The 27,350-nt window shown below is 37.9% G+C and overlaps 2 protein-coding genes and 1 long non-coding RNA gene across 6 annotated transcripts in view; 1 reads left to right on the forward strand and 2 right to left on the reverse strand.

Annotated features, from left to right (window-relative positions):
• Nucleotides 1-271: 271 nt before the first annotated feature.
• On the reverse strand, nt 272-4,374 carry LOC120803104. Its single transcript, XR_005709291.1, has 5 exons — nt 4,204-4,374; nt 2,191-2,292; nt 1,108-1,453; nt 866-1,023; nt 272-617 (listed from the first exon to the last, which is right to left on the reverse strand). It is a non-coding gene; the product is annotated as an uncharacterized LOC120803104 (long non-coding RNA).
• Nucleotides 4,375-4,569: 195 nt separating this feature from the next.
• LOC120803103 (mitochondrial fission factor-like) lies at nt 4,570-18,284 on the forward strand. 2 transcript variants are annotated; one of them, XM_040151436.1, is made up of 8 exons: nt 4,570-4,674; nt 6,273-6,505; nt 8,726-8,847; nt 10,627-10,733; nt 12,907-13,092; nt 14,598-14,681; nt 16,394-16,463; nt 16,564-18,284. In XM_040151436.1, the coding sequence occupies exons 2-8, from the start codon at nt 6,283-6,285 to the stop codon at nt 16,693-16,695; spliced, it is 924 nt and encodes a 307-aa protein (XP_040007370.1). In that variant the 5' UTR covers nt 4,570-4,674; nt 6,273-6,282; the 3' UTR covers nt 16,696-18,284. The 2 variants fall into 2 exon arrangements, with proteins under 2 accessions (XP_040007370.1, XP_040007369.1); XM_040151435.1 differs by lacking the exons at nt 12,907-13,092; nt 14,598-14,681.
• Nucleotides 18,285-18,791: 507 nt separating this feature from the next.
• The window catches only part of amot (angiomotin), a 72,986-nt gene continuing 64,427 nt past the window's right edge, over nt 18,792-27,350 (reverse strand). For 2 of the 3 annotated variants that reach the window (XM_040149982.1, XM_040149980.1), the window contains one exon: nt 18,792-23,674. In XM_040149982.1, coding sequence (XP_040005916.1) covers nt 23,541-23,674 — 134 coding nt within the window. In that variant the 3' untranslated portion in view covers nt 18,792-23,540. The remainder of the gene's footprint in view (nt 23,675-27,350) is intronic. The other variant, XR_005709216.1, reaches the window with a different exon arrangement.

Genomic DNA, 27,350 nt, shown 5'->3' on the forward strand with positions numbered 1-27,350 from the left:
GCAAAACTCTCTCTTTGAATACGAAATCAAATTTCCGTCTGAGTGCCATGTTGGTCCTTGTACGTTCAGGCAGTTTGTTTTCGTTTTAAACCAAAAACGAAGAAAAGGAAAAAAAGTTATTCCGTTTTTGTTGTCAGAATCAAAAAACCTAAAATGAGAACAACAAACTAAAAACACGTCCAATTTTGTAAATTGCAAATTCCTTTTTTAAATTTTTTTTTTTTGTTAAATTTAATAATGAAGAAAGACAGGTGACACGGAGTTACCCTCTTAGCTTTTATTTTGAAATATGTACTTTTACTTCTACTCATTACTGAAAAGAGTTCCCTGATATTATTACAGTATTTAATTGAAATCCACTAGGCTACTGCCCAACACTTATGAATTAGTTACTATTTGACAGTAACTAATTCAGAGAGTATTTAATTAATTTTTCAACAGTTTTCTACTATTCATTCAACAGTAACTATAGACAACAAAAGGAAACATATACAAAACTGTATACAAAAATAAAAGTGCCCTGTTTTCATGCCTCTTTAACAATCATTTAGATTTCCTCTGAGTTGGGGTCACCTTCAATAGCTGACTCAGTAGGTAGTCAACACCAAGCAGCTCTCCTATGAAAAAGGACAGACAGACACGAACGTATACACACACACACACACACACACACACACACACACACACACACACACAAACACACGTTATTATTTGTATTCAAACAATTCTATATAGATACTGTTCAATTTTAATATCTGAGTTCTGTATCTTTGGCAATGGGAATAGTAGAAATTTTAACGTAAGTTACAACCCTGAAAAACCACAAATCAGAAGTATTATATTACCAGATATCAATTAGGCATACCAGTGTATTTGGCAGGTGGCCTGAAGGTTAGCCCAAATGCCTGCCAAACACTTTCAGGCCATTGGTCTTGACACAGTGGACCATATCCCCAGAGTAGGTGAGGAGAAACGACAGCTTGCTTGCTGGTCACCGCCACAATCCCCCAATCCTGGCTCCACCTGTTCAGGCATAAATGTATTGCATAAATAACGGCAACACTTAAGATGACTTACAACAGACCAATGAATAGACGCTGTACTCACAGAGGCTATTGCAAGACTGGTGTTTACAGCAGGGCAAGGGTCCTTACAGAGGATGGAGCAGGGCTGGGGTTCTTCAGAGTGACGGAGGAGCCTTTCATCCTAGCCACTAAATTGGGCTTCAGTGAGGGAGACTGTGACCCACCAAAGTGTGATTTAGTGAATTGGAAAGAGGAAACAGAGTTAATATTAGTATTAAACACTTACAAAATTATACAAAACATTAACTACTATGAATATACTTCCCATTGACAAACTCAGAGGGGGCCACAGGGCTACATCAGTCACACCAGGGGCTGAGTCTGAGGCCAATGACTGCGGCTTTAGCAGGAGACTGAATGGTAGGTTGCTGAAACAACAGCATTGTAAAAGACATGCAATATTAACTATAATGAGATGTTTTTTTTAAAATAGATCACCTTGCCAGTGTTAACTCCACAATTACAGGCCATGGACCCTCAAAAGAGGGTGGTCTGTCCACGGGCATTTCTCAATCTGACATGACCAGAATTGTTATTTAGCCTGGATTGAGTCACTCCGTGTACAGCCCACTGTCTGATTGTTATTATCTGCACCATTGTTTTGCCAAAGTTACCTGCATACTAATGACCGTAGTAAGTAACAGGTACATATGTTGCTATACTTTATTTACTGTTAGAGGTCATGCCACTTCCGCTGCCTTAGGGCTGGTCTATTGCCTACCCCAGAAAGCCAAATCCCAGAGCTGGCAAATGCCCCAGCCTTGCCATCCACTCTCTGTCTCCCATGGCCTTGTGGCTCTTATGTTTAGGGTTCATCTAAAGATAACATGGAAATAACAACAATAACTATAATAGCAATAACAATAGTGACAATAAGATTGCCGACAGCTGAGTTTGGGTGCTGTTCTCCTGCAGCTGGGGAACAATGGTCTTCTACGGGGGGGGGCTCTGCCGGTCACTTTAGACAACACTATTTGGGAAGGACCTCACAGGCTATTTTCACATATAATTAACTAGAAAATGTGTTTAGAGCACAGACCTCTGCCAAGGCCAATGTTAAGCAACATACACCAGACTTAAGAAAAAAAAAAATGCAAAGCCATACATGATCCAGATTTGTCCCAAAATGTAATGGTTTTTCCCCTGGCCCATGGCCCATCTCTCCACCAAGTCTGGTCTAAACTGGTTTAGTACTTTTTCCATAGTTCTGTGGACAAATAAACAAACAACACGGGATATTACATAACCTCCTTGACAGAGGTAAATAGGCTATAATTCAAGCTAAACAACTCAATACTATATTACATGCTTTTTGGATAAAAGATATTTCATATCTAAATTAAAAGAACAAAAGATCTATCTATCTCTCTATATATATCTATCTGTGCTTGCAAAATTTTATACTTTTATAGAATAGCAATTCTATCCTCTTGGCTTTTATTTCGAAATATTTACTTTTCTTCTTTGTCAACGTCTGCCTTTCTTCATTCTTCAATTCAACAAGTAAAATTGAAAAAAGGAATTTGCAAACACCAAAATTGGATGTTTTTTTGAATTTGGTGTTCTGGTCTTTCTTTTTTTGATTCTGAAAACAATAACAGAAAATGGCTCAGTTTTTCCATTTCCTCGTTTTCGGTTCAAAACAAAAACAGCCATATGGTAATGTTACTTCATATGTGGCTGCTGCTATCCATTGGCACTTTAGAACAAACTACAGTTGGCTGAAACATTAACACACATATGCTCACAGTGTCTGAAATAGGACAAAAATACTTTAGGCGAGTAATCCAAACAAAGTGTTGAAAATAGCATGATTATATTGTTGAATTTATTAAATTAAAGCAGTATAAATGTACATAAGGCATTCACATTATATAACGGGCCAGGGAAAAAACAAGGGTGGATAAACGCCTGTTTTATCCACCCTTGTTTTTCTATTAGCCTCTATCACCCTTGGCCTCTATTAGGAATCCAGCCTTTATTTGTTCATATCGGCCATACCCCTGGCCAATATCAGAGACCCCGCTTTTAATTGATTGTCGGTTTTTATTTGAGGAAATATAGAAATATAACAGTTAAATTATCATTATAGATATATACAAAGCCTTTCACTCAGTAAAATAATATTTTACTTGATGCACAGGTTTTTTTTTTATAAATTTTGGTCAATATTTAATACTACTTTCTTTTGGCACTGCCTATAGTTTCAGTATTTCCTGAAAATAGGGAGTTCCTGCAGCTTCATTTCTACTCCTTTTTGTTAACCAAATTATGGCCTTACATATACATTACATTATATTTCCTTTAAAGGAATTAAGATTTTATTTAAAAAAAATCAAATGCTGTCAGTTAGTCGATGACATGGCTATCTTTTTAAAGGGATGACAGAGAGGTTCCAAAATTAATAAACTGCCTTAATGTATTTTCTAAGGTTTCAAGGCTAACTCTAAACATTAAAAAATATTTTTAAAATAACTGTACGTATGCCATATGTAGAAATAATTCAGAGAGGACAGTCCAATTTCTATCCCTTAATTCCAAAAATAAATGTGGCTCATGAGGGATTTATCACTCAAAGGCGTGATACTTTTATCCAAAACTGAAGGTTTACCTAGTTTTTTCTGATGCATTAGAAATCCCAAAACCTGGTAAGTATGCAAAAAAAAAAGAAAAAAATCTACACACGGTAGATTTGTATTTCCATTTCAACTGACAATCGCAGGATATTTAAAAATACCAGACGAGAAAGGAAAAAAAGAGAACCTAGTTAACTTCTAACGATGTTTTGAATATTTGGTTTTAAAACAATATATTGTTCATTTTGATAACTGATAATGAAATGTCGCTTGATTTTCACTTTATTCTGCTACGAAAACAATCACTACTAATGATATAATTGAAAGAAGCATTAGATTTCAACTGTAAGCCTAACCCCCGCACCCTTTGTCTCATATGACAAGCCTGGTGTCTAGCTAGTGGAAGCTTGTCCATGTTTGTTCTTTAGCTGACAATGAAAGAAGTAGGCTGTCCCCCATCTTTACAGATCCCATCTGAAATAGAAGAAAAATAACAATACAAAGGCGCAAATGGCGCACCAATGAACAAGCTCCATTCTTACCATGTACGCAAGCACAAACGGTACTCCAATGAACGAGCTCCATTTTTCTTGGAAAGTGACATTTGAATGGTCCAGCCACAGCCTTGCAGACCCTACAAACCACATTCATTATCATTTGCAGTCGTGGTTTGTTAGCAGCAGTGGAGAGTCCAAACCACTCCTAACCCTAACCATATTTGGAAGTTCAGCTTCCTTTAACTTCCTTCGAGTTCGTCCCTCACGTTTGTACTGTGGCTGCACCTGGATATACTTAACTCACATACCGCTCTTTTGGCTCATGCACCAGGCGGGCAGTTTTCATTCAAGGGACTGGACGCCATCTCTTCCTCTCACGCTTTTATTCTGAAGGATGCTTTTATTCTGAAGGATTCTGACCATAAGAGCTGGAAGTACAGAACTTGTTAGCAATAGTAAAGCAAATTCTTCTGGTTGGTTTGACAGATTGACTAAGTCACTTACACACTGATCAAGGTTTGTCAATCCTTATTGAGTTGTTTTTCTTCGTATTTACGTAAACATATACCTAATGCTTTTTGCCATAGTACTGTGTCCTGTCATAAATTGTGAAATTTCACCTCTTGTTAGCTACCGTCAGCAACCTGTTACTAGCTAACTAACGTTAGTTTGCTATTCGGCTATATTCGGTAACATCATGTGCTTCTTTGCATGTAAATAATGCTACTGTGTGGATTAGAAAAGCTGGCAGGGACTCTACATTCACAATGATACTAGCGCTGTCAGCAGTGTTCCCTTGAGCATTTGGATCAACTAATTTAGGAGATAATATGTAAAGTTGCGATGATAACCCATGTTTATCGAGTAAAAAGACTCGAGGAGAAGCTGATCTGTAATCTTTGCCAAAAAAAAAGACGTCATGGCGACACTCCAGTGTATAAGCTGCTGTGATAGCATGACTGCTGACCGGTAGATTATTAGAGGATTTCCCAGTCATGGTTAGGAAAAGAAACCCAGAGACCGCTCTGAAATTAAAAATTTGACCTGATGTACTCAGTCCGCCATAGCTGGGATTTACAACGCAATCAGCTCTGGAAATTAGCAGTGAGGACAGGGCTAACAGTCATCCAAGACCCTGAGTAGTGGAATTTAACTTTTTTTTTATGAGAATAAATTGCAAGCTCTCCATGATTTCTCAGCAGTATACTATAGAGTCTAAAATTCATTGATGACCACAAAATGTGCATGCAATCTATTAAAGAACTGGTTAAATACTTTTGTATTGTTTTCTCGGGAGCAGGGGGAGAAAGTTATTCATTGTAAAATATCAAACATATGTAATATACATATTTTTTCAACACATACATAAAAATAATATCAATACTACAGCCTTAAGCATATCCCTTGTTGCTCTCTTCACATCAAGCAACCATATGTAGGAATCTAACCCAAAGGCTTAAAGTTTTCCCTAGGGGGTTATGCAACCTGACTTTGAGAACAAATACAGTATATGAGAATACGTCAAAGTGCATTTTTCTGGACTTTGTGGAACATTTCATTTATAAAAGAAGTGGTAACAGTCCCTATACAAATTAGTACTTGAAAGATCTTTAACATTTTCTTAGGAGACTAGTTTATTCACCTAAGTAATCTAATGAAAATGCACAATAAAGAAAGATTTGGAATTCCTTTGCCCAAACTAGGGTCAGTGTAAGTTTAAGTTTCTGTAAGGAGCATATATACTGCACAAGGAGCTGTCTGTAGATTTATAGCCAAATTCTAAACATGCAATGATGAAATTATCACTCATCCTTCTCTTCCCTAGTCACATTAAACCACGTAGATGTGTGTTAAGATGTGTTAACAACCAGCCTAATCTTCCCACCTGCTGTCCAGTCCTACTTATTTCATTGCAAGAGACTGGATATGTTTATTAAAATTTGCAAAGTACTTGTGCAGGTGCATTGGAAATCTTTTTGCATCACAGTGTTCTTCAGTCAATTTTTAAAATTAAATCTAAAAACAAGATAAAAACACAAATGAGGAGGATGCTTAATAATGTGAGTTAAAGATACTTAAGATTTCTTACTAAGTAAATATTTTATTTTGTACAGGTGTTTTAACATGATGATGGCATTCACTTTGTGCCCAAAGGAGATGTCCCAGGCCCCTAGTCATGATCCGGCCTTAGTGGAGATCATCAACAAAAACATGCATGTCCCAGAGCGCCTGAGCGTTGGCCCAAGGCAGCAGTGGCAGGGAGAGGAGGGAGAGGAAGCTATGAGGTGGCCAGAGGAGCTTCCACCTGCTTACACTATGGAAGTCCCTGATAGGCTGACATACACAGGTAGGTTCTCAAATGCTTCCCGTTTCAAAACTGCTGTGCAAAGACTGAGCAATGTATGGTGAGTGTAGGAGTTTCTAAGGTGTTACAAATTCCTCATCCAAGTTTGTAAAAGTTCAGAAAATGTTTGTTTAACAGTAAAAAGGCTGCACATTTTCAGTGATTTACCATGATTGTACATATTCCTAGGTTTTTAGCTGAAGACTCATTTTGCTATAACAGTTGTATGCAAAAGTTTGTGCAACCCTGGAAAAATTACATATTTGATTTATTAGATCCTTGCCACAAATAGACATTAAAAAAAGGAGCCTTTCTTCAAATGTTAATGCACTGTTACTTCCTATTTCATGAATTTCGTAGTAGTGATTACAAACAATTTTCTTGCACACCTCAAAATCTCAGTGACAGGTGCGTTGGATCAAAAAATCATAATTAGAGAATAAAACTTTTAAAAGTGAATACAAGTGATGGACAGTATGCTGGATTTTTGCCTTTTGTTGTCAATTTCATGATCTTAAAAAAAAAATGAAAAAAATCAAAATTAGATGCTGCGGGATGTTTGCCAAACTTGCATGATATCTGTCTCACCAAGGTTTATTTAGAAAACACATTTTAAGCTTTGGGGTGCTGCTGTTCTTAGTTCACACTCTTTCTGATAAAATTCTCTGTCAAATTTATGACAGTCAATATTTTTGGAAATAAACTAGTGTATTTATAAATGACATGACACCATTTTTTGACAGAGAATTGGCACAATGGGTCAAGAAATAGACAAACATAACATGCAACCATAACAGCATGTCTATACAGGAAGCATTTAAGCTTTGTTTTTCAGTTGTCCGTCTCATACACATCTGACAGACCAGATGCATTTTTTCCATTTTAATCAATATAGCTGTCTACACAGGCTGCATAATGGGACACATGACTTCAACACAAGACAGGCTTAAAAATGAGAAGCTGCTATTGAGTGCTTTATGCACTGCTACTCTTTGCCAATGAGAAAGAGAGAGTTAGAGTCAGAGTTTAGCAAATCAATTTATTTTGCCAACCTGGGCTTCAGATTTCACTGGTTAGCCCAAATAATTTTTCACATGCACACACTCTAATTTTCATTTCATGTGCAGCAAAATGCTGGCAATGTAGGCTATTGTAAAGGAGGGTATTGCTTCAACATCAGCAGGCTTAGGGGTAGAGTAAAAAAAAGATTGGCATTTGATCGCTTTTATTTTAGCTGATACTGATCATTTAGAATATAATCAGATCGGCAGGATCAGTATTGGGGCATCTCATATAAGATCACCACTTTTCCTTTACTTAGTATCTGCATAATATGAGTGTTATACAGGGTATCTACAAGAACGTTAAAGCAACAATAATCTATATTTTTATAACAGTGTAGTGATAAAACTACACAGAATTATCATCTGAATCTGCAACTTTTCTTGTCTTTACGGGTCTTTGTAGTGAGTTGCATCTCAACCGTTTAGCTGTCTGGCACACAACTTTACTGTTTTGGTTCACACCTCCTGCTCATAGTGTAATTTTTAGCTGCAGAAGCAGCGGTTTTCAGAGAGAAAGCTCTAAAAACCCACAGTATAACAACACTAAAAAGCAGACAGGCACAGTGATAGACTTGAACATAGCGGACCATTTAGCAGCTGAAGAGCCAGATATTTCCCTCAGGAGTTTTTCAGGAGAGACCAAAAACAGAGCTGAAGAGAGTGAATATTGGACTTTTATTTTCCAGGTGGACACAAACATGACTTCAAATGAATGTTCATGTTGCCCCATAAAAGCTGGATGTGATATAAGAAACCATTTGCTAAGAAGTTCACCATATCAACTTAGAAGGTGATGACATGTCAATGTTGTGCTTACAATGTGTTTCTGCTGCCCCCAAAGTGGCCAAAAAATCAGTTGTTGAAGATTTAAGATAAGACCTAAAAATGCATTAAAAGGCTGTAAACAGTTATTCAGGGTGTTTTTAACACAATGAAAAGACAGGTTTCTGATAAAGGTTTCAAGTTTTTGGTACATATATAGAACTATGTTCATTTATTTTACTCTGCTTGACCAAACAAAACTGGACATGATTTCCTATTTCTATTGTAAAATCAATTCCATGTAGGTGAGAACTGAAACCTAGAGAGACGTAGTCTCTGCTTGAAAATCTCATCTTGTCTTATTTGGCAATCTTTTGTTTTAACGTGTCACCCACAGAAGTCCCTGATATGAGCCCCAGACCTCTGTTCAGCCCGTCTAGACCGACTATCTGCAGCCCGCTGGGTCTAGAACCATGCTGGCAGAGTCCACCTGGAGAGGTCTACAGAGAAGCACTACAGGTAGCTAGGCATGAGAGTTATTTTTTAATGATTCCAGGTAAAGTAGTTTCCACAATGAGAAGGGAAAATTGGACTTATTTTGTAAAAATTTATTGCTATAGTGAAAATGGTAACTGGCTGCATTTATAAAGAACTTTGACCCAAAGTCCTTTACAATAGTCTTTCATTCACCCATTCATGTACACACACTCACAGTGATAGCAGTGAGCTTACCATGCGAGGTGCTGTGAGCCAGAGCCGCCATGAGATATCGTCTGATGTGACTCATATTAAAACAGCTTACTCATGAACAGGCTCAAGAAAAAATGTACTAAAAATAGAAGCAGCAGAGCAGTTTCCACAGTAAGTTCTCCATGTGCTTTGATCTCTTAAAAAAACATGGGTCCCTCTTGTGAGAAAACTTGCTTTTTTGGGGAAAAGGTGCCCAAAGGGGATCTTTCAACATTCCTAAAATGTGCAGAGTCTCATCAAACAACAACTTGGTGTGAAATTTTTTGTAAGATATTTTGCTCTAAAATGGCAGTTTTAGTTGGTTTTGCCCCAAAATAAGACTTCTAGGTGGTACTTCCTCCTATGCTGTGTAGTAACATACAACAAGCTCTGCCTCCCAATGATCTACAGTATGTTGCAGACAGCTATAGAAATATTCCAGTACGGTCTTACTAAGATTAGAACGAGAAGATGTATATCCAGTACAGAGAAAGCCTGGGGACATGTTACTGTAAGGATATGGTTAGGAACTTGTTTGGGAATAATCTCTGCAATACTGCTGAAGAAAGCAGAATTTTCCTACAACCTTGGAGGAGCGTCTACCCAAGATGCTCAACTCAGTGCAAAAATTTGGAGCAGTTGATTCGCTGTATTTGATTTGAATGTAAGGAACATCACACCTTCTAGAAGGTGAATTTGTAGAGTCTTAATCCTCCAGTTTAATTGGAGAAAATTGGTGGTAACGGCCAATAACGCTGTCGATGTAGGTGTGGTATGATGCTCCGTCAGTCTGCTCCGTCAGTCTGCTCGCACACACACCTAAAACAAAGTGTTGTGTCCTGTCACTAATACAATTAAAATAAGAAAGCAAAAAATCTGATTACTCACACACTGCTTGCATATGCAGATTTACATGACCAGGTCACTACAGTGCATGTAAACATGTTCTCCAGTTACCCATATGAACTATTTTTTCTATTTTTTTGTTTTACCTTCCAGTAGCCCATTGCTGATAGTTTCCCACACACGCTACCTTCATTTTAATTTCACCTCCCGCTGAATAATATAAAACACAGGCTGCCTTCATGAAATATATTAATCAATAACACATTTCATGTTGAAACGTATTGTTTATATGCACACAGAACTGGGATTGGTTTAATAAGCCTTTGATAAAATAAGATACTACAATGTTGAAATGGACACCTTTCCTTACTTGAAGCTTTCAGATTTCTGTTGGTAGTTGGAAGTAAATATTTGTTTTGATAATGTTTTGTTAACTGTGATGAGGTTCATGATATATTTAGCTGAAATGGGTGGTAGAGAGACATACCCGCAGGCCATTATTTATCCACCTATGTGGTCATGATACCACCGGCTCCGCTGCTGGTTTTTCTGCCAGACCATTCCACCATCCCACACATCTGTGAAACTAGACACCCTAGTCTTTATTTTCTGTTTTTATGATACCAATTACAAAAAGCAGATGTTTCTTCTTTCATAACCCTACAGATATATCACAGCTTTAAAGAAACTTGCATGCCTGATATGTGTCTTCCTGTATGACAGAGTCCCATACGGAGATCTTACAGTGACCAAAGCTTTGGCAGGACGCCGCCTGGCACACCGACCCAGCTGAAACAGGCGCTGGCACTGCCCAGACACACATCAAGCTCGTAAGATTACCTAAAAGTTTGTATCAGTGGTAGATCATGGTATCAGGGATATTAGATGTTATTGACAGTAACATTGTCATTGTTGTCATTTACATGACCCATTCAATAAAACTATACAAGAAAAGAACCCTGTACATTCTTAAATGCAAAGACGTCAGCTAAAAGTAAAACTGAACATTATTTTGCTGGGTAGGTCAGTAGTACAGCAGACACAAAAAACAGGGTTGATAAGATTTTGTATGGACCTATTGGCTATTAGTATGACATTTAGTAACACAGTCTACACTAATCGCAGGGTACGCACCACTTATTATCGTTGCCAGGCCAATTTTAATCTGGTTTCAAGTTTGTTTATGTTAGTTTTCAAAACATCTGTCTTTTTACCTTGTAGGGAATTTTTTTTTTTTGCTATTTATGCATTGGTTCAGGTGGAGCAAATCAGCACTGTTTATTTAACTAAAATTCTACAACAAGGCTATGTGAGAGAAAATGCTTGAACAGAAATCTGGAAAAGAGAAAAGTCTTCTGTCCAAACCTGAGCATATTCTGTATTTGAGTATCATCACGTTCATTGTCTGTTGTGATCTGGATTAATATAGCAAGTTTATCCCACAGTTAATGTAATGGGATTCTCAGTAAATAATTATGCTTTCACATAGTTTCTCAGATTTATTGATTATGTCTTAGAAGCTAGGTGTTCAAAAGGTGTGTGTGTGTGTGTGTGTGTGTGTGTGTGTGTGTGTGTGTGTGTGTGTGTGTGTGTGTGTGTGTGTGTGTGTGTGTGTGTAGTAGAGTGGGTTCCTCGGCCAAGGGCTGTGGAGGCTTTCTGTCTCCTCCTGCAGTTATCTGTGCTATCTGTTATCTGCAGGGAGAGCCAGTGTGCTGCTCTACTTTTTCAGCATCTCCATGTGAAGCCAGTCAGGCAGTGACAGTCATGTTAGTTTAACTAGAGCTATATATTGCATCTGTGGCTTTGAAACTACTGTTAGTGTGGGGGGATGTCTTCTTCAGTGTGAACTATTAAATAAACTGTAAAACAGACTTTCATGTCACTTTTAAAGCACAATTAAATCGATTGATTGAAATTGATATTACACTATCATAAAGTTGGGGCACTTACAAGAGACAAAATGGTCAAGATCGAGCAGCAGAGGCTGAAATATATTGACTTTTGGTCCAGCTCCAGAAAGGCTGGGTCCTTCATTTCCTATTATGCAACTCAGTAGCATCTTTCGATAGAGCCTCCTATAGTAAACTCCAAGTAAACTCCCACGTCTTTCATACTCAATGTCCCTCAAGCCACTCAAGCCAAATCTCAGATAATGTTGATGACATTCAATTATTATTTTCTCAAACGTGACAGAGCTCCTTCAGGGCCAACAAAGCTGTTTGGGAATGAATTACTGACCATTCTAGAAGGAACAGAGGGAGCTAGATGGAACAAGAAAAAAAAACTTACTTGCATTCAGTTGTTAGTCAGTTAGTGTGAACACTAAGAGTATCATCTCTTTTTGAAGCCCAGACCAAAATGTGTCTGTTGTATCGGGTATCAAGAACTGTCACCTCCAGACAGTTGGCTTTTAATGCTTGGTTAGATTCTGATGCTTGTTTAAGGCTGCAGCTAACAATTATTTTCATAATCGATAAATGTATCCTTTACTTTTTTGATTAATCCATTAATCATTTAGTTTATAAAATGATACCCAGCCCTAACTCAAAGCAGAAATCTATTGTAAAAGTCTACTCTGAAATTTAAAGACATCAAATAAAGAGACTCAAAAAGAAGTCTAATTGGTGCTCTGTTTCAGATCTTGGGTTGTGTGTTGGATGATTCTGCAGTTTTCTTAATTTCAAAACTTACTTTGAAATCGTAGACAGCAGCTGATGGACAACAAAACAGTTCTTTGTCCTGTATGCCATTAGCGTATCTCTCCATGATAGTAATTTTTGCTCCTTCTCTCCCTATCCCTCACCTCCAACCCTCCACTCTATTCTTCTCTCCACACTTCCTTTTACTTCCCTCTTCCTCTTTTCCTTACTGCCCCTCCACCTGTCTGGTCCCTGCTGTCCTTTTCCTACATTGCTCAATTATTCTTTCTCTTGTCTTTAATGTCAACCTCTGTTGATGTTTTTCTCTACCGCCTTCCCTCTGGCCTCCCTTCACTTCTCTTAGCTATAGTAGAAGTTCAGGCTGTCCTGTCCGCCAGTGCTGCACTGCTTCTCTTTCTGCCCAGTCCACCACCCCTCAGACCCAGCCTGAGTCATGCCCTGCAACCCCCCCCAGCTGCCTGTCTCAACATTCTATGCTAAGCAGCTGGGCCCCACAGCACCACCTGCAGATGGTGAGCCAGAAATACAGGTCTGAGTCATATTTCAGAGCATCCAAAGAGTCCCTTACTCTATCCCAAATATGCAAGAATTCACCTCTAAATGAGAAAAAAAAAACTCAAATTTGGTTGGTAAATAATTATATTTTGAGTCCAGAAATACCATACATTTCAGTATACAGCACTGATTTTATGTACTGAAACTATATCTTAATTGGAAAATAATTGGACCCATTGCCTGGCTAAAAAAAGTCAACGCTATTTAGAAGCTGTTAAGAGAAATGTGGAAATTGTTTAGCCCTTTTTGAGTTCACACACCCTTTTTTCATTTGAAACCTCTGCCCTACCCCTCTTAGTAGTATAACCAAAATTTCACTTTAGGGTGAACTTTGTTTTATTTTTAGTTTGTAAACTAATTAAAGGGTATTAACATTACTCTTTGTTCTGTCAGCTAGAGGCACAAAAAGGCACAAATGGATTATGGATCATGTATTAAACTATTTTAGCCGAACCCAGAAAAAGTATAGTTTAGCTGTTGTTCATTTATTAGCCTGGGGGATGCAGTCGAACAGTTCCAGGTATTTAAAACGTTTTCACGCTGGGAACCCACATATAGAAAGTGTATAAACACCTCATGACCTAAACCTATATGTACCAGTGCAAAATCAGCCAGACATACAGGTGCAAATAGTAAAACCTCTGTAGTAAAACTTAAAGAACACTTCTTTATATTATTCTCTGGAAAATGGCTTATAAATAGACTTACTTCTCCCTAGAGAAACAATAAAAAAGACACTATTTGAGTTTGCTTTTGTTACTAAGTGAGTGCTCCCTTCTTGCTGGTATCTTTTTATTATTATGATTATTATTATTTATTTTATTTTTTTTAAGTTGTACATGTGTTGTCTTCCATGGCTCCTTATTGGCCACTCATAAATTCTTGCATTTATTTTAAGCTTAGATGATCTTTCACCCTTGGCTTCAATCATGCAGCACACAGTAACTGTTAGCCTCATGCTCTTATTCATGCTTTGCTTTGGCTAACATCAGTCACTTCTGGCCAACTACAACACTTTCTCCTTTGGAAATCTGGCAACGATCCATAGATACAAATTAAACCTCTATTATTTCTTGTACTGAGAGAGATTTGCTGCTGGTGAATCACTTAAGTCTGGAAATCATCTTCTCTGCAGTAGAGGAACTAACCAGCCAGTGCATGTGGAAAAAGACAACAAGCACGTGCTTTGCTTTAAATTGTAATGTGTATATTTCGCACAGTGGTGTCAACAGATGTTTGTAAGGGAAGATTTCTGTGACCCTGTGTCCTATTTTTAACCAGAACTGATGCATTTTTACTGACTGCCAGGGGCCTTTACTTGTTGCTCTCATCATGTGTCTCATTATCTGTTTTGCTCTCAGCTAACATCGCCCCTTGCTAGCCACTAAAATCTTTGCATTATCCCTGCTGGTTACCTGTCGTGTTGTTGGAGGCCCATAGGCATACTGTAGTTTCTCTTTCTCTCTTGTTGGAGTAAAGATTTAGCAACCAAGAGAAACCTCCACCAGTGAGAGTCATACCTGAGGTCCCTGCTTCAGCACATGTAGGGCAAAGCACAAAAAGGTGACTGAAAGGAAAATTTTTGTGTATGTGTCAAAACTACCCTTGCGTTTGTGCCATAATGTACCCACCCAAACTTTTGGAGTAACCACTGCAAATGGTAAATGGACTGCACTTAAATAGCACTTTTTCTAGTATTATCAACCACTCAAAGCACTTTACGCTATATGCCACATTCACCCATTCGCACACACACATTCATACAGCACTTTCTATACATAAACACACACTCTCACACCGGGGCAACTCGGGGGGGCAATCTTGCCCAAGTAAAATATTACACTTCGACATGCGGACTGGAAGAGCCATGGATTGAAACACCGACCTTCCAGTTAGAGGACAACCCACTCTACCTCCTGAGCCACAGCCGCCTGCCTGCACTGCAGCTTTAATGTGTCCTGGGTGTTGGTCATTTTTGGTGCAGTTTATATAATCACCATCTCATGGTGCTACATGAGTACATCACTGAGACAAGTAGTTGAAACTTTCACCTGTTCAAATAAGCGGAACTTGCAGTACAATGCAGTATTTGATGTGTTGCCTGATCAAATATGTGTAAGCATACATTCCTCGTACATTCCAGGATGATTTAGGGGACATAATATGATTGTCACTGTGATAACATTCCAGAATTGTAAAACTATGTCACTGTATTTTTAAGTCCTCTGCAGCGTTTTGATGTCTGATAAATGTTCAAACTCATGCATGTTTTACTCAAACTGGCCTTTCTTGTTTGTATTTCACTGTCTCTCTGTACTTGAAACAACATGCCCCCACCAGTGCAGTCCCTTGCATTATTTTTAACAGTGCTGTTCATGTAACAGTGTATGAGGCTTTTTTTTGGCTTAAAGGTGAATTTGGTATACAAAAAACTCACTAATATACCTGGGGTCTCGTTTATCAAAGCATGCATAATACAAGTTCTAAATGTGCTTGAAGGAACTGTCCATGCCAACAAGAAAATTGATATGCACAATTTCATGAAATGAACAATGACAAATCTCACCTAGGGTCATCTTTATAGGGTCATCTGCTTGTGCAAGGATAGGCTTACTTAAGTCCCAGTAGCCTTAGTGTAGAGTTAAACATCACAGACCACGAGGTTAAAATATTTTAGCATTTTTTTTTTTTTTTTTTTTTAAATAATTAAAAAAAAAAAAGAAGATCATGACCTGGGAGGTGTGGGAACGTTTCCCAGCATACACCAGGGCAATGTAATTATGGACATAATTTTCATTTCATTCGGCAGTGTTCCCGGTGTTATTGTATAGATTATGGTAATGGTAAAGATGAAAAAAGAGATGGTGATAGCGGAGGGATGATACACTTAACATAATGGTCAAAGACTTGCAGAACACAAAATGGACACAGGACACAGCACCACCTCAATGCCATTTAAATATTATTTAAATTAACGGTTTAAGCATAACAACATTAATTTAAATTGACAGGTGTACTACCTGTCAGTTTAAATTAGTGGTACTGAAACATAACAGTTCATGACTAATGCAGATTGGTTATAATTGACTATTTGGGACATTTCATTCCATTACACTGGGATTGTTTGAAGTATTTGGTTGAAGTGTTCTTCAATATCCAATCTTGTACAATGGTACTGAGGTAATATCAAAACTTTGATTAGGTTCAGTAAGGTTCTCTATTTGTCTGTGTTTTTCTTTTTAAATGTATGTCTCTCTTTCCCTGTCTGTGTTTAGGACAATGGAGAATTGGAGCCCAGAAGAGGAGGGAGGAGCTGCTGTTGAGTTCCTCATCCTCAGGAGACAGGTAGGCAGTGGCAAAGTCCGTTTGCCTCATTACTTGTTTGTTCACTGTCACTTTTGCCATCTTTATCTCCTGGGCTGTTTTTCTCTGTCTAACTGTGTAGTTGAAGAAAATGAGTCGCCGTCTGGCGGTACTTGAGAGGCACAATGCTGAAAGGAGGAATACCGGAGTCGTTCTGTTCTCCCTGCTGTTCTCCGCCTGCCTGCTCAACGCCTGGCTGTGGATCCGCAGATAACACACACTCACGGACATACAATGATGAGCCAAAACAATATGACCACCCCTGTCTAATACACTGTTGGTACTTTGTGTGCTGCCAAAACAGTTTCTGTCTGCTGAAGCAGGGATTCTACAAGACCTGTTAAGGTGCACTGTGGTATCTGGTCTTGTAAGTTTTGAGGTGGAGCCACTGTGATTCAGACATCGCCCAGCGTCCTGTCTCCGGTTCGTGATTTGTCCCTCCTCTGGCCACTGTCGTAGGTACTCACCACTGCTGAGAGGGGGCACCCCACAAGCCTTGCTGATTAAGAGATGGCCCTAATGATTTGCTCTTGTCAGAGACGCTCAGGTCCTCACCTGCTCAATTTCGACTGTTCACTTACCGTTTAAATATATCCCAGACATTAACCTGCCGTTATGAGATAATCAACATTATTCACGTCATTGAGAGTGATCGTAATGTTTTGGCAGATGTGTGTACACAGATGTACATTTGTTTTGACTACCCTTTTGAGTACCCACATTCATTCCCTCATCCCTATCCTTCAAGGAAATATGAATTTAAACATTGTTTTAAATTGGAAGCCGTGTCCCTTGCATGTCTGGGTTTTTTTTTAACGTCAGAGTGTTTTCCTGATTATTCTGAACAGCAGCTGTTCAGAAAATGCAAATCTGCCGATAATTAGCAATCTAAACTCAGACTTTTCTTTCAGAGTTCATCACTCAGAATCAAAGAGCAAGGCCTTCTTTCTACATTTGATGGTCAGTAATTTAGAGAGAAATGATTTGTAGAAGTTTAAAGACCACTTTTTACATCCACAGTAACAGGAAAATGACTAGAATGCATTGTAACTGTAGGACAGGTTGGGTTTAATGAGTCAACTCTCATGATTTTTTGACTAGGGAAACAGACTGTTGCCATCACCATGGCTGTCCCCATGTCTCTCTCCTCCTGCAAATTAGTATTTTATTGAATGCATATTTTCTTGGAGTTATTCAGAGGGATTCTGGGAAATGTAGGAATAGCTGAAGAAGTTGAGGGAAAGCATGTACAACAGAGAATGATAAATTACAACATTTGCTCACAAAATGCGCAGTCATTACAGAATGATGTATTTGAGGGTGCATCATACTATCAGCTCTGCTGTTCCCCTCCTCAAGACAGGCGTAATCTCAGCCCTAAACTCCAATCTGTAACCTGAAACCCCTGAAAGATGTGAGACGTGGCCTAAATAACCGCAGTTAGTAAAAATATCCTCACTTCAGATGTCAAGGATGGGTTCTCACAACAGCCAAACATTTGTACACACACACAAATACTAATGTAGTACTTGGAAGCGCTAGTACTAGGGTTCATATTGAATACAGTTCTGTCTGTACAGTTAACTGTGTTGTGTGAAAATGCTACCAAACAGACCGATAGTAGTCTCATACATACTCATACTAGTCTCATAAGTGTCCATTAACTTGATGACAGTAGTCTTCGTATATGAGTTTAAATATTACTCATCATGCCCGTCACTGTTAGTGTGTCTATTTATTTTTTTCAAAGCTATGCTATTATTGCGTAATGTTTATTTAATAAAATTAGATTTTATATTTAAATCAGTGCTTTGTGTTGTTTGTTTTTTTTTTTTTTTTTTTTTGCATTAGCCTTGATACAAAAACAAAAGTTGGATTTCAGATTTTTTTTCCTTGGACCTAAGGTTTAAAAAACAGCTAGCTCTCCCAGGCAGGAGGTTGTGATTGATTGTTGTTTGTCCTGTTTTGTTGGTTCCATCCCACTGGATAAAGAAAGTAGAAGTCACTCAAATAAGGCTTTGTAGGTTGACAGTGTGTGCTCATTAAAGGTGGAAATCAGGGGAAGTAAGGTGTGGGACACTTTGACTGTCACGTTGGCTGTTTGCTTGTGAAGTACCGTTGAGCAAGACATTCGACCCTTTCTTGCTCCAGGTGCGTGAAGCACGTAGAGACACACAATGTTTATTTTGGCACAGACTTCTTCCTTTTGCTCTCCAAATAGTTTATCCTTAAAGCATGTATGATAAAGGTGAATAAGTAAGTGAGCTCATTTTGACATAACTTAACACCAGGAACAATGATTCTCTGCATTAATTTATTTAACAAAAAGATTAAGTTAATACTAACTTAACCCATTTATATTGTATAACAAACATTTGGTTATTTTGGAGTTTGTCAGAAAAAAGTATACAGAAAGAAAAGTAAATGACTTAATACCATAATACAAGAAACTATGAGATGAATGTTGTAAAAAAGATGATTAATCAGAAAATTGCTTTTATGTGAATTGTGATTGTACAGCAATGACTTAAGCAGCATCTATATAAACAAACTCGAAACACATTGCCTTAAACAAGAATCACTACAACAATACAGACATTGAATACAACTGACATTGACATTTTTACTATTTTACAGCCAGTAAACATTAAAAACTGCTCTCAAAGAGACTTAACACGAGTTTGAATTGAGCTCTTCTTTGCCAGGCATTTGTCACATTATGGGAAAACTGTACATTCAGGAAGTGCAGCGAATGACAGCTGATATAGGCTCTACATGCTAAGAGACAACAACGCTTTTAATGACTGAAGTGCCAGTACAGAAACATATGACAAGTGCCTGGTAAAGACAAACACGACTCCTACACCTTAAATTTTGTCCACAAAAATAATAGTCATCTATATCATGGCAGGTGTAGAGGCACTTGCAACAGGATTTGAGTTTTTTAGGCAGTAACTGCATAGATTGTAGGAATGAGGAAAATGGCTTCAAAGTTTTATTTCCCTACACAAAAAGCAGTTACTCCAGTTCGTGTGTCCATGTTGGACTGTAATCTGTGGGATGCTTTGGTGCAGGAACAGAGGCAGGACCAAGGCCTGTGGTGAGCTCTCAGGTGGGATGATGAAGTTGCATATCTGTAAGTTACAAAAAGTTTCTGTTCAAACTTTTCATATGGTTAAAAAACAGATCTGGTGGATTCACCAGTGTTGTAATTAGCACTGTACAATAAATGGACATTCTGATTAAAAATCATTTTGAAACAGACACGGTGTGGGGGTGTGTTTACTTGTTAACACTAACCTCATGCTAACAGCACATATTGCCGACATGATAAATGCCAAAATGTCATAAAGCATGTTCATGTAAGTGCCAGTACGAAAACATTTCTTTACAAAGAAGAATTCTCACAAGTGCCTTGTGGAAACACTATATGAAACTATTCATTGACAAAAGTAATTGGCAACCATTTTGAAAGTTGTTGTTAATTGATTGAATTGTCATAATATGCATAGCATAAATGTCCACTGGTTCCAACTTCTCCAATGTGAATTTATGCTGGCGTTCTTAGTTCACTCAAATTAGAGACCCACTGCAGGTCTGATTAGAACTGTAGGTTTTTCCCAGCTCATTCTGGGATGTCTCTTGGAGACCTACACTGTAGTCGTAAGACTAGATTTTAAACTCCCAGTGTTAGACATAAACCGACACAGAACTGATCCCGACTGTACATCCTTTCAGTATGTGGCATTTCATCTTTTGCAACCAACTAAGATATTTGTATTTCGTACAATGTTCTGATCTGATAATAATAAAGGTTCGTACCCAAAATATCAGTCACATAAGAACATTCAGTGAAATGTGTTTGTTACAAGGCAGGGAATGCCAGCAACAGAAGTGAAAAATTTAATTTTGCAGCTTTTACTTTAGCGCTTGTTTTTACATGGTACTGGGCTCATGAAAACTATTCACAACCTAACCAAAACTCACTATGGTCACTGTGAAACTAAAGCAGCTTTTTAAAGGATTACTTTGTAAGGTTGCAGTCTACCATCAGAAACCTGTATTGATCCCACCTGAGCCCTTATGATTCCCACAGGGTCCATTGTCTTCAAGATTTCAGCTGAGCCCAACATGACACATGACAATGCTCAGATAGATATTTTACAGTACCAGTTTAAACAACACCTAATAATGTGCTGGTGATGGCAAATATGTCAAAATATTTATTAACCAATACCTAATATGGCAATGGATACCAGGACAACATTGAACCAAAAGTGATTGGCAGTTATAAACATGTTTCAGTCAAAATACAGCATGCCTCATGTTGTGTGCCAGGAAGCAAATCAACTTGATTTTCAAATGATTTCACACACAAGGATTGTAGATTTCTGAAATGGAGAAAAATAAATCATTTTGGCTGAGGTTAAGTAGTGGTCTACGTCCTCACTCAAACGTCAGGTATATTCAGTTACAACATATCAGTGCATTCCTAGTTAAGTTCTTCTAATGAAACAGTCTTTACTGAAATAATCCCACTGAGCCTCTGAAATTGTAATATCAATTGGCTGACCATTCTTAGCTTCTTTGGTCCAAGATTTTTGGTTTTCAGTGGACATCTTGAATCTAACTATATTAACCTCACTGGAAATGTAATATTTAACCACATGTTAAAAAAAAACATTTGATTTTGCAAACGCACAGCTCTTCTTGACTTGAATAGCTGAGCTGAATAACTTGGCTTGATTTAAAAGTGTAGTTTTTGGATTGCTGCTACAGCCTAGAACAGATTGAACAGCTGTCACCACCATAAAACCACTCAAAGGTAGATTTGCACTCCATTAAACTATACAATTCAATTTCATGCTAATATCTTGAAATGATTGGAGAGACTTGTCTCTAAATATTATCACTTATTTCAACAAAATTCTTAAGAAATGAACAAATCCCAAAATAATTTCATCTGATTGAAGAGTGAACGTGATGCCTTTCTAAGATGGAGTTTACACAAGGATTGTATCTACACGGATGAATACCAATCCATTCTGTGACCTTTGGTCCATACCCAACACTGCACTATGCATAGTGTAAAGTAATGCAAAATTGTCCTAGCCTGAAAACTTACAAAAATCATATTTAATATGCCAATGGAAGAGCAGACTTAGTCCAACGTTGCATAACAGTGACAAGGCTGGTGTTATTTCAAATCAAACCTCAAGTCAGTCAAATGGTGTCTTGAAATACTTTTCATGGTTTTGATCATAAACAGGGGTGGTAGGTATGGTAATACAAGTGGCTGAAAAATTAAATAGTCACAATATAGTGTACATACGTCAATTTTGTGACATGCTATGCATCATACTAACAGATATATACCCTCCATATTGTTCTTCAAGCATGGGAAGTGAAATACTGAATGAACTACTTTAAGAGCCTCTGCTACTTGATTGTGACCCCAACCAGTGGGGTCATGCAGGCAGCCAAAAAACTGTCAGACTTCCACCCCCCTTCTTGTCAATCAGAGTCGTACAGTGGGCACCATGTTTCCAAAACACAAACGAATTCCCTTCATGAAATGGACACAATCAGTTTGGAGCTAGCCAACCTGTGCAAGTCTATTAGTTCAGGGGTGTTTCATAAAGAACTTATGAGGGCTATGTTCTTGATGAACCATGCAGCACTTCATCTTCAGGTTACTTTTCACCAACCATGGAGCAAAACAAGTCTGCTATGTTGAAGGTAGCATCCCAACTTACTAATTCAATATGCCCTGGAAATGTAACCCAGCTCTAAGGTTCAGCTCTCAGATCCCTCCACAGCGCAGAGTTAACACAGGCCATTACAGTACATAAACAATGTAAATACTCTATATGTACAGTTGATAATGGTTTATAGTTTACACCATTTCTGATTACCCAGGTGCTGTGTCTAACTACAGTAAAAAAAAAAAACAAAACACATAAATACAATACCTAATGTCAGAAGTCCTAAAGTAATATAGCAAAAAAGAAACACAAAAATAATTAGTGCAATAAATGCAACAAAAAGGTAGCCAAGACATTTGGTCCAATGAAGCTTACCAGCCTCCAGCAACACTGTACAGGAGAATTTACAGATCTCATCACATGTCCAAGTAACAAGCTGCTTTCTCTTACATCTAAATCCTTGTTGCAAGGCCAGTTTTTTCATCAACATATGCTTGCATGTTGGGAAGGAAAAATGCTACATGCTAAGCCGCCCAAAATTTCCCAAATATGTTAAAATGCCACTGGTGCTACAGTTAGTAATAGGGTCACTATTAGATTGTACACACAGTAACGACACTAAACCCCCAGGTCAAAAAGTAGTGCATTTAAACAAAGCCTTTGTCACCAACCACAGCGAGTCATACAATACCAAGAGTGACAAAAAGAGAAATCCTTCAGTCCTTAAATATAAAAGTTAAAAATACATTTGTATATGTGGGTGTGGATTTTTTATGCTCTCTATGATAAAATTTTAATGGGAAGATTTTGGCTTTCAGCGTAGTTTTTTATATTTTCCATCTAATTAATGATAATTGTGTCAACTTTAACAAGCTTACATCATGACTGAAAAAACTCGTAAACTTTAATTCAACTGCTAACATATGTCGCCAAAGTTAAATCCATTACCATCACTGTTCTGCGAAAGTGCCTCAGGAATCAGAAACATAAATAAGAGGCTATGAACGTCCACTTCATATTAACACACACATTTAGTAAAACTGTAAAAGCTGAGATGTGACAAGAAGGAGTGCCACACTTCAGTTTTTTGCTTTTGATTTCTGGGTTTTTCCTAAGATGATGATAAACAGTGATTCAGTGAAGGAATTAAGGAAATGTGTAAAAACTTAGCTCAAGCTGGAAGTGTTTGAATTCACATGTAAACATAAGAGTATGAAATTGTGTCTTGGTGTGGATCTGCCAAAACAGACAGAGCTGCAGGTTTTAAAGATGAGGCGGGACGATTTACGTCTGTCGCTGTGTTTATTCTGATGGAACTTCATTTGGATGATGGTTTTTTCCAGAGGTCATTGGGTTAGATGAGGATCTCCACCATGTCGTTGTCCACTTCCTGTTGGGTGGATGGGGTTGGTGGGGGGGGCTGTTGCTGTGGGTGGGACTGGACAGGGAGCCTCCGCTCCAGGGTGCTGCTATGAAACACTGCCACATCTACAGAGATGATAAAGAACATTGAAGTCAGCAGTCAACATTTCTACTGATCCGGTCTGTCTGTTTCATAAACTTCAAGTCATGTAGGTTAGCCACACAACCACACATATAGCACAGTAAAAAATGATCCTTGGAACAAACCTCAATCATAATACATGTAACACCTACGGCTTGCTTTTGTGTGGGCTCACTTCTATTATTTTACTCGTGATTAATTACAGCATGATCAGTTGAACATTCCGGACCTAGGCTGGTGTGGGTAAAACATCTAAAAACTGAACTTTGACTTTGCAGGGTTTTCCCTACCATTATAAATATAATTAGGGGCAGTGCCTAGACTGAATGAACGGAAACTAGAATTACAGCCTTGCAGTATGCCTCTGCCATCAGTCAAGTTGCAGTTTACATGAGTGTTTCTATTTGTTGTTAAGACTTTGAATGAATTTAATAAAAGGCATTAACCTTATTTTATCATAATTAGTTTATGAATTCTTGCATTATGGTCAAAAACATGTTTTGTTAGGTAACAGTGACCTTGACCTTTGACGACCAGATTCTAATCAGTTTATCCATGAGTCCAAGTGGACGTTCATGCCAAATTTGAAGAAATTCCCTGAAGGCATTCCTGAGATATCGTGTTCACAAGAATGGGACGGATGTGAGGTTACAGTGACCTTGACCTTTGACTTCCAAAATCTAATCAGTTCATCCTTGAACCCAAGTGAACATATGTACCAAATTTAAAGATGAAATGAGAATGGACAGACGGATTGACGGACATTGCATTCAAAAAGTATTTGCCCCCCTTCATTTTTTTCATTTTATTATGTTGCAGCCTTATGCTAAAATTCTTTAACCTTCCTTTTTCCCCTCATCAATCTATACATACTGACAAAGCGAAAACGGAATTTTAGAAATATTTGCAAATTTATTAAAAAGGAAAAACTGAAATATCACATATAAGACATAAGTATTCAGACCCTTTACACAGTATTTAGTTGAAGCACCTTTGGCAGCAATTATAGCCTCGAGTCTTCTTGGATATGACACGACAAGCTTTGGACACCTGGATTTGGGGATTTTCTGCCATTCTTCTCTGCAGATCCTATTAAGCTCTGTCAGGTAGGATGGGGACTGTCAGTGCACAGCCATTTTCAGGTCTCTCCAGAGATTTATCATGATGGTTTTGATTAAAAGTTTTGTGAATGTTCTAATTTGTGTCTTTTGTTATCAGAGGTCTGGGACTGGAATTTCACAGATTAGACTAACAAATGAACATCCAGTATTATACAATTGTTGAATGTTAATGATATAAACAATCCCATCAAAAGGAACAAAATGATTGCTAGGTTAAAAGGGGAGGAAATCAGTCTTGCTTCTGAAAAGAAACACATTTACCTATCATGGAACACAAGAAACTGAAGAAAATGGGCTAAAGGGCAAACTTGGGAATAAAGAAGTTACCCTTTGTAGCATATGCGCCCCCAGACAATGACATTGCCTTCTTCAAGAAGATATTCAACCTAATTGCTGCAGAGACATTTGGTACCTTAATATGTGCATGGGACTTCAGTGTATTTCGGAATCGCAGATTAAACACAAGCAACAGAATTAGGAGAAAGAGTCTCATAGAAAAATTAATAAACAAAATATTGCAGGAACTAATTGATATATGGCGGTACCTACATGATACTGAATTCAATTGCTCTTCTGCAAGACATAATATTTATTCAAGAATTGACTACTTCTTCGTGTTTAGTAAAGATTGTTATAAGGTGAAAGGTTGCAAAATTAAACCGATCATTTAGATTAAACCTGAAATTAAATTTAGATGGTAGGCTAAAAACTACTCCATGGAAGTTTAATACAGGCTTACTGAATAGTAATACATTTAAAAAAGAAATGGCTGATGAATTGAAAATATCCTTGGAACATAATGATAATGGAGGGGTCAATCCAGCCATTTTGTGGTATTCAGCCAAAGCCTTTTCTCAGAGGGAAAATCATAGCTAAATCTGCAAGGCTAAAAAAGATTAAATTTAAAAAGCTCTATGTCCTGCAAGACCAACAAGAACTTGGAGCAAGCTCATAGCATTTATAGAGATCCTACTATACTTGAGCAAATGATGCCAGTTAAGCAGGATATCAAAAACATTCTTAGTGAGGAAATTGAGAAGGAAGCAAAGGCTCTATGAATCAGGGTCTAAAGCATTCAAGTTACTTGCATGGAGACTTAGGAAACAGCAAGCAGAAAATACGATTCACAAAATTAGGGACCTCTTAAAAAACAAGATAACTACTAAATTCGAAGGAATCTAGAAAGTGTTTGAAACATACTATAACTATGCACACAGCTAAAAGGGAAGACAGTCAATGTCCAAAAAACCCAAGTTTTAACCTTTCACTATGCTCCTTCACAAGAACTGTCACAGGATCTCTGGAACTCAGTCAGAGTGACCATGGGGTACCTGATCACCTCTGTTGCAAGGCCCTTCTCCCCCAATTGCTTATAGTTTGGCCGGACAGCCAGCTCTAGCTCTACCTCGACACAGTCCTGTCTCGGAGCTCTGCAGGCAGTTCCTTGGACCTCATGGCTTGGTTTTTGCTCAGATATGCATTGTCAGCTATGCGACATTATATAGACAGTTGTGTGCCTTTCCAGATCATGCCCAATCAATTGCATTAACCATAGGTGGACTCCACTGAAGGTGTAGAAACATCTCAAAGGTGATCAAGCGAAATGGGAGGCACCTGAGCTAAATTTCAAGTCTCCTAGCAAAGAATTTTTTCGCTTTGTCATTATTGGGTATTTAAGTGTAGATCGATGATAGAAAAAATTAATTTCAAACGATTTTAGCATATGGCTGCAGCATAAAAAAATGTGAAAAAAGTGAAGGGGTCCTACTGCTTTCTGAATGCACTACACATATGGACAGACAACCTGAAATTGAGTGCCTCCAGCCATGGCTTTTGCCGGCACGGAGGCAAAGAAACTACTGAGAATTCTCTACTGCTCTGGAGAAAAAGGATGCTGTATTTGGACTTATAGACTTTTTTTTCCTGAAATTTAGGTTTAATAAAGTTCGGGTTGTCCTATATTTCAGGACTAAACAATTACATGTTCATTCATTACAAAAGGTATTTTTCTGAATGGAGAGAGTACAAGTGTAACCACGTTTTTTTACAGAGTGTTGCATTATGGGTTATTAGTAGCCTTATTATGTTGCTAGGCTAGTGAGTGTTTTCAAGTCAGTCTTTCAGAGTTAATAAATTCATGACGAGTGAAATCAAGTTTTTGGCAGCTTTGGCCCTTTAGTCATGTTTACAATATCACATTTGGGATATTATACATTAAAAATGTTAGAGTTAAAGGAAGACACAGTAACCATTTGAGAACCATGTGTAGAGGTCCTAAAAAATGTGTTTGTGTTCATCAAATACATGTTTAATTGGTTCTCACTCTGAAAATCTGGGGAACACAGGGGTCAACCTACAAAGAAAGCGCTGTCTTAAAAAGTTTATACTAACAAGTTTTTGTATTTAGAATAAGCTTTATTATGTCTTTACTGAAATGTTATCTTTTTTGCTCTTGCAAACTCATGATAAATCTTGTATTTCTGAGAATGTAATTACTACACTTTTATAAAGGCTATAGATTTACTTAATGTGTACATTA

Source organism: Xiphias gladius, chromosome 17, assembly GCF_016859285.1.
Source record: "Xiphias gladius isolate SHS-SW01 ecotype Sanya breed wild chromosome 17, ASM1685928v1, whole genome shotgun sequence".
Classification (NCBI taxonomy): domain Eukaryota; kingdom Metazoa; phylum Chordata; class Actinopteri; order Istiophoriformes; family Xiphiidae; genus Xiphias; species Xiphias gladius.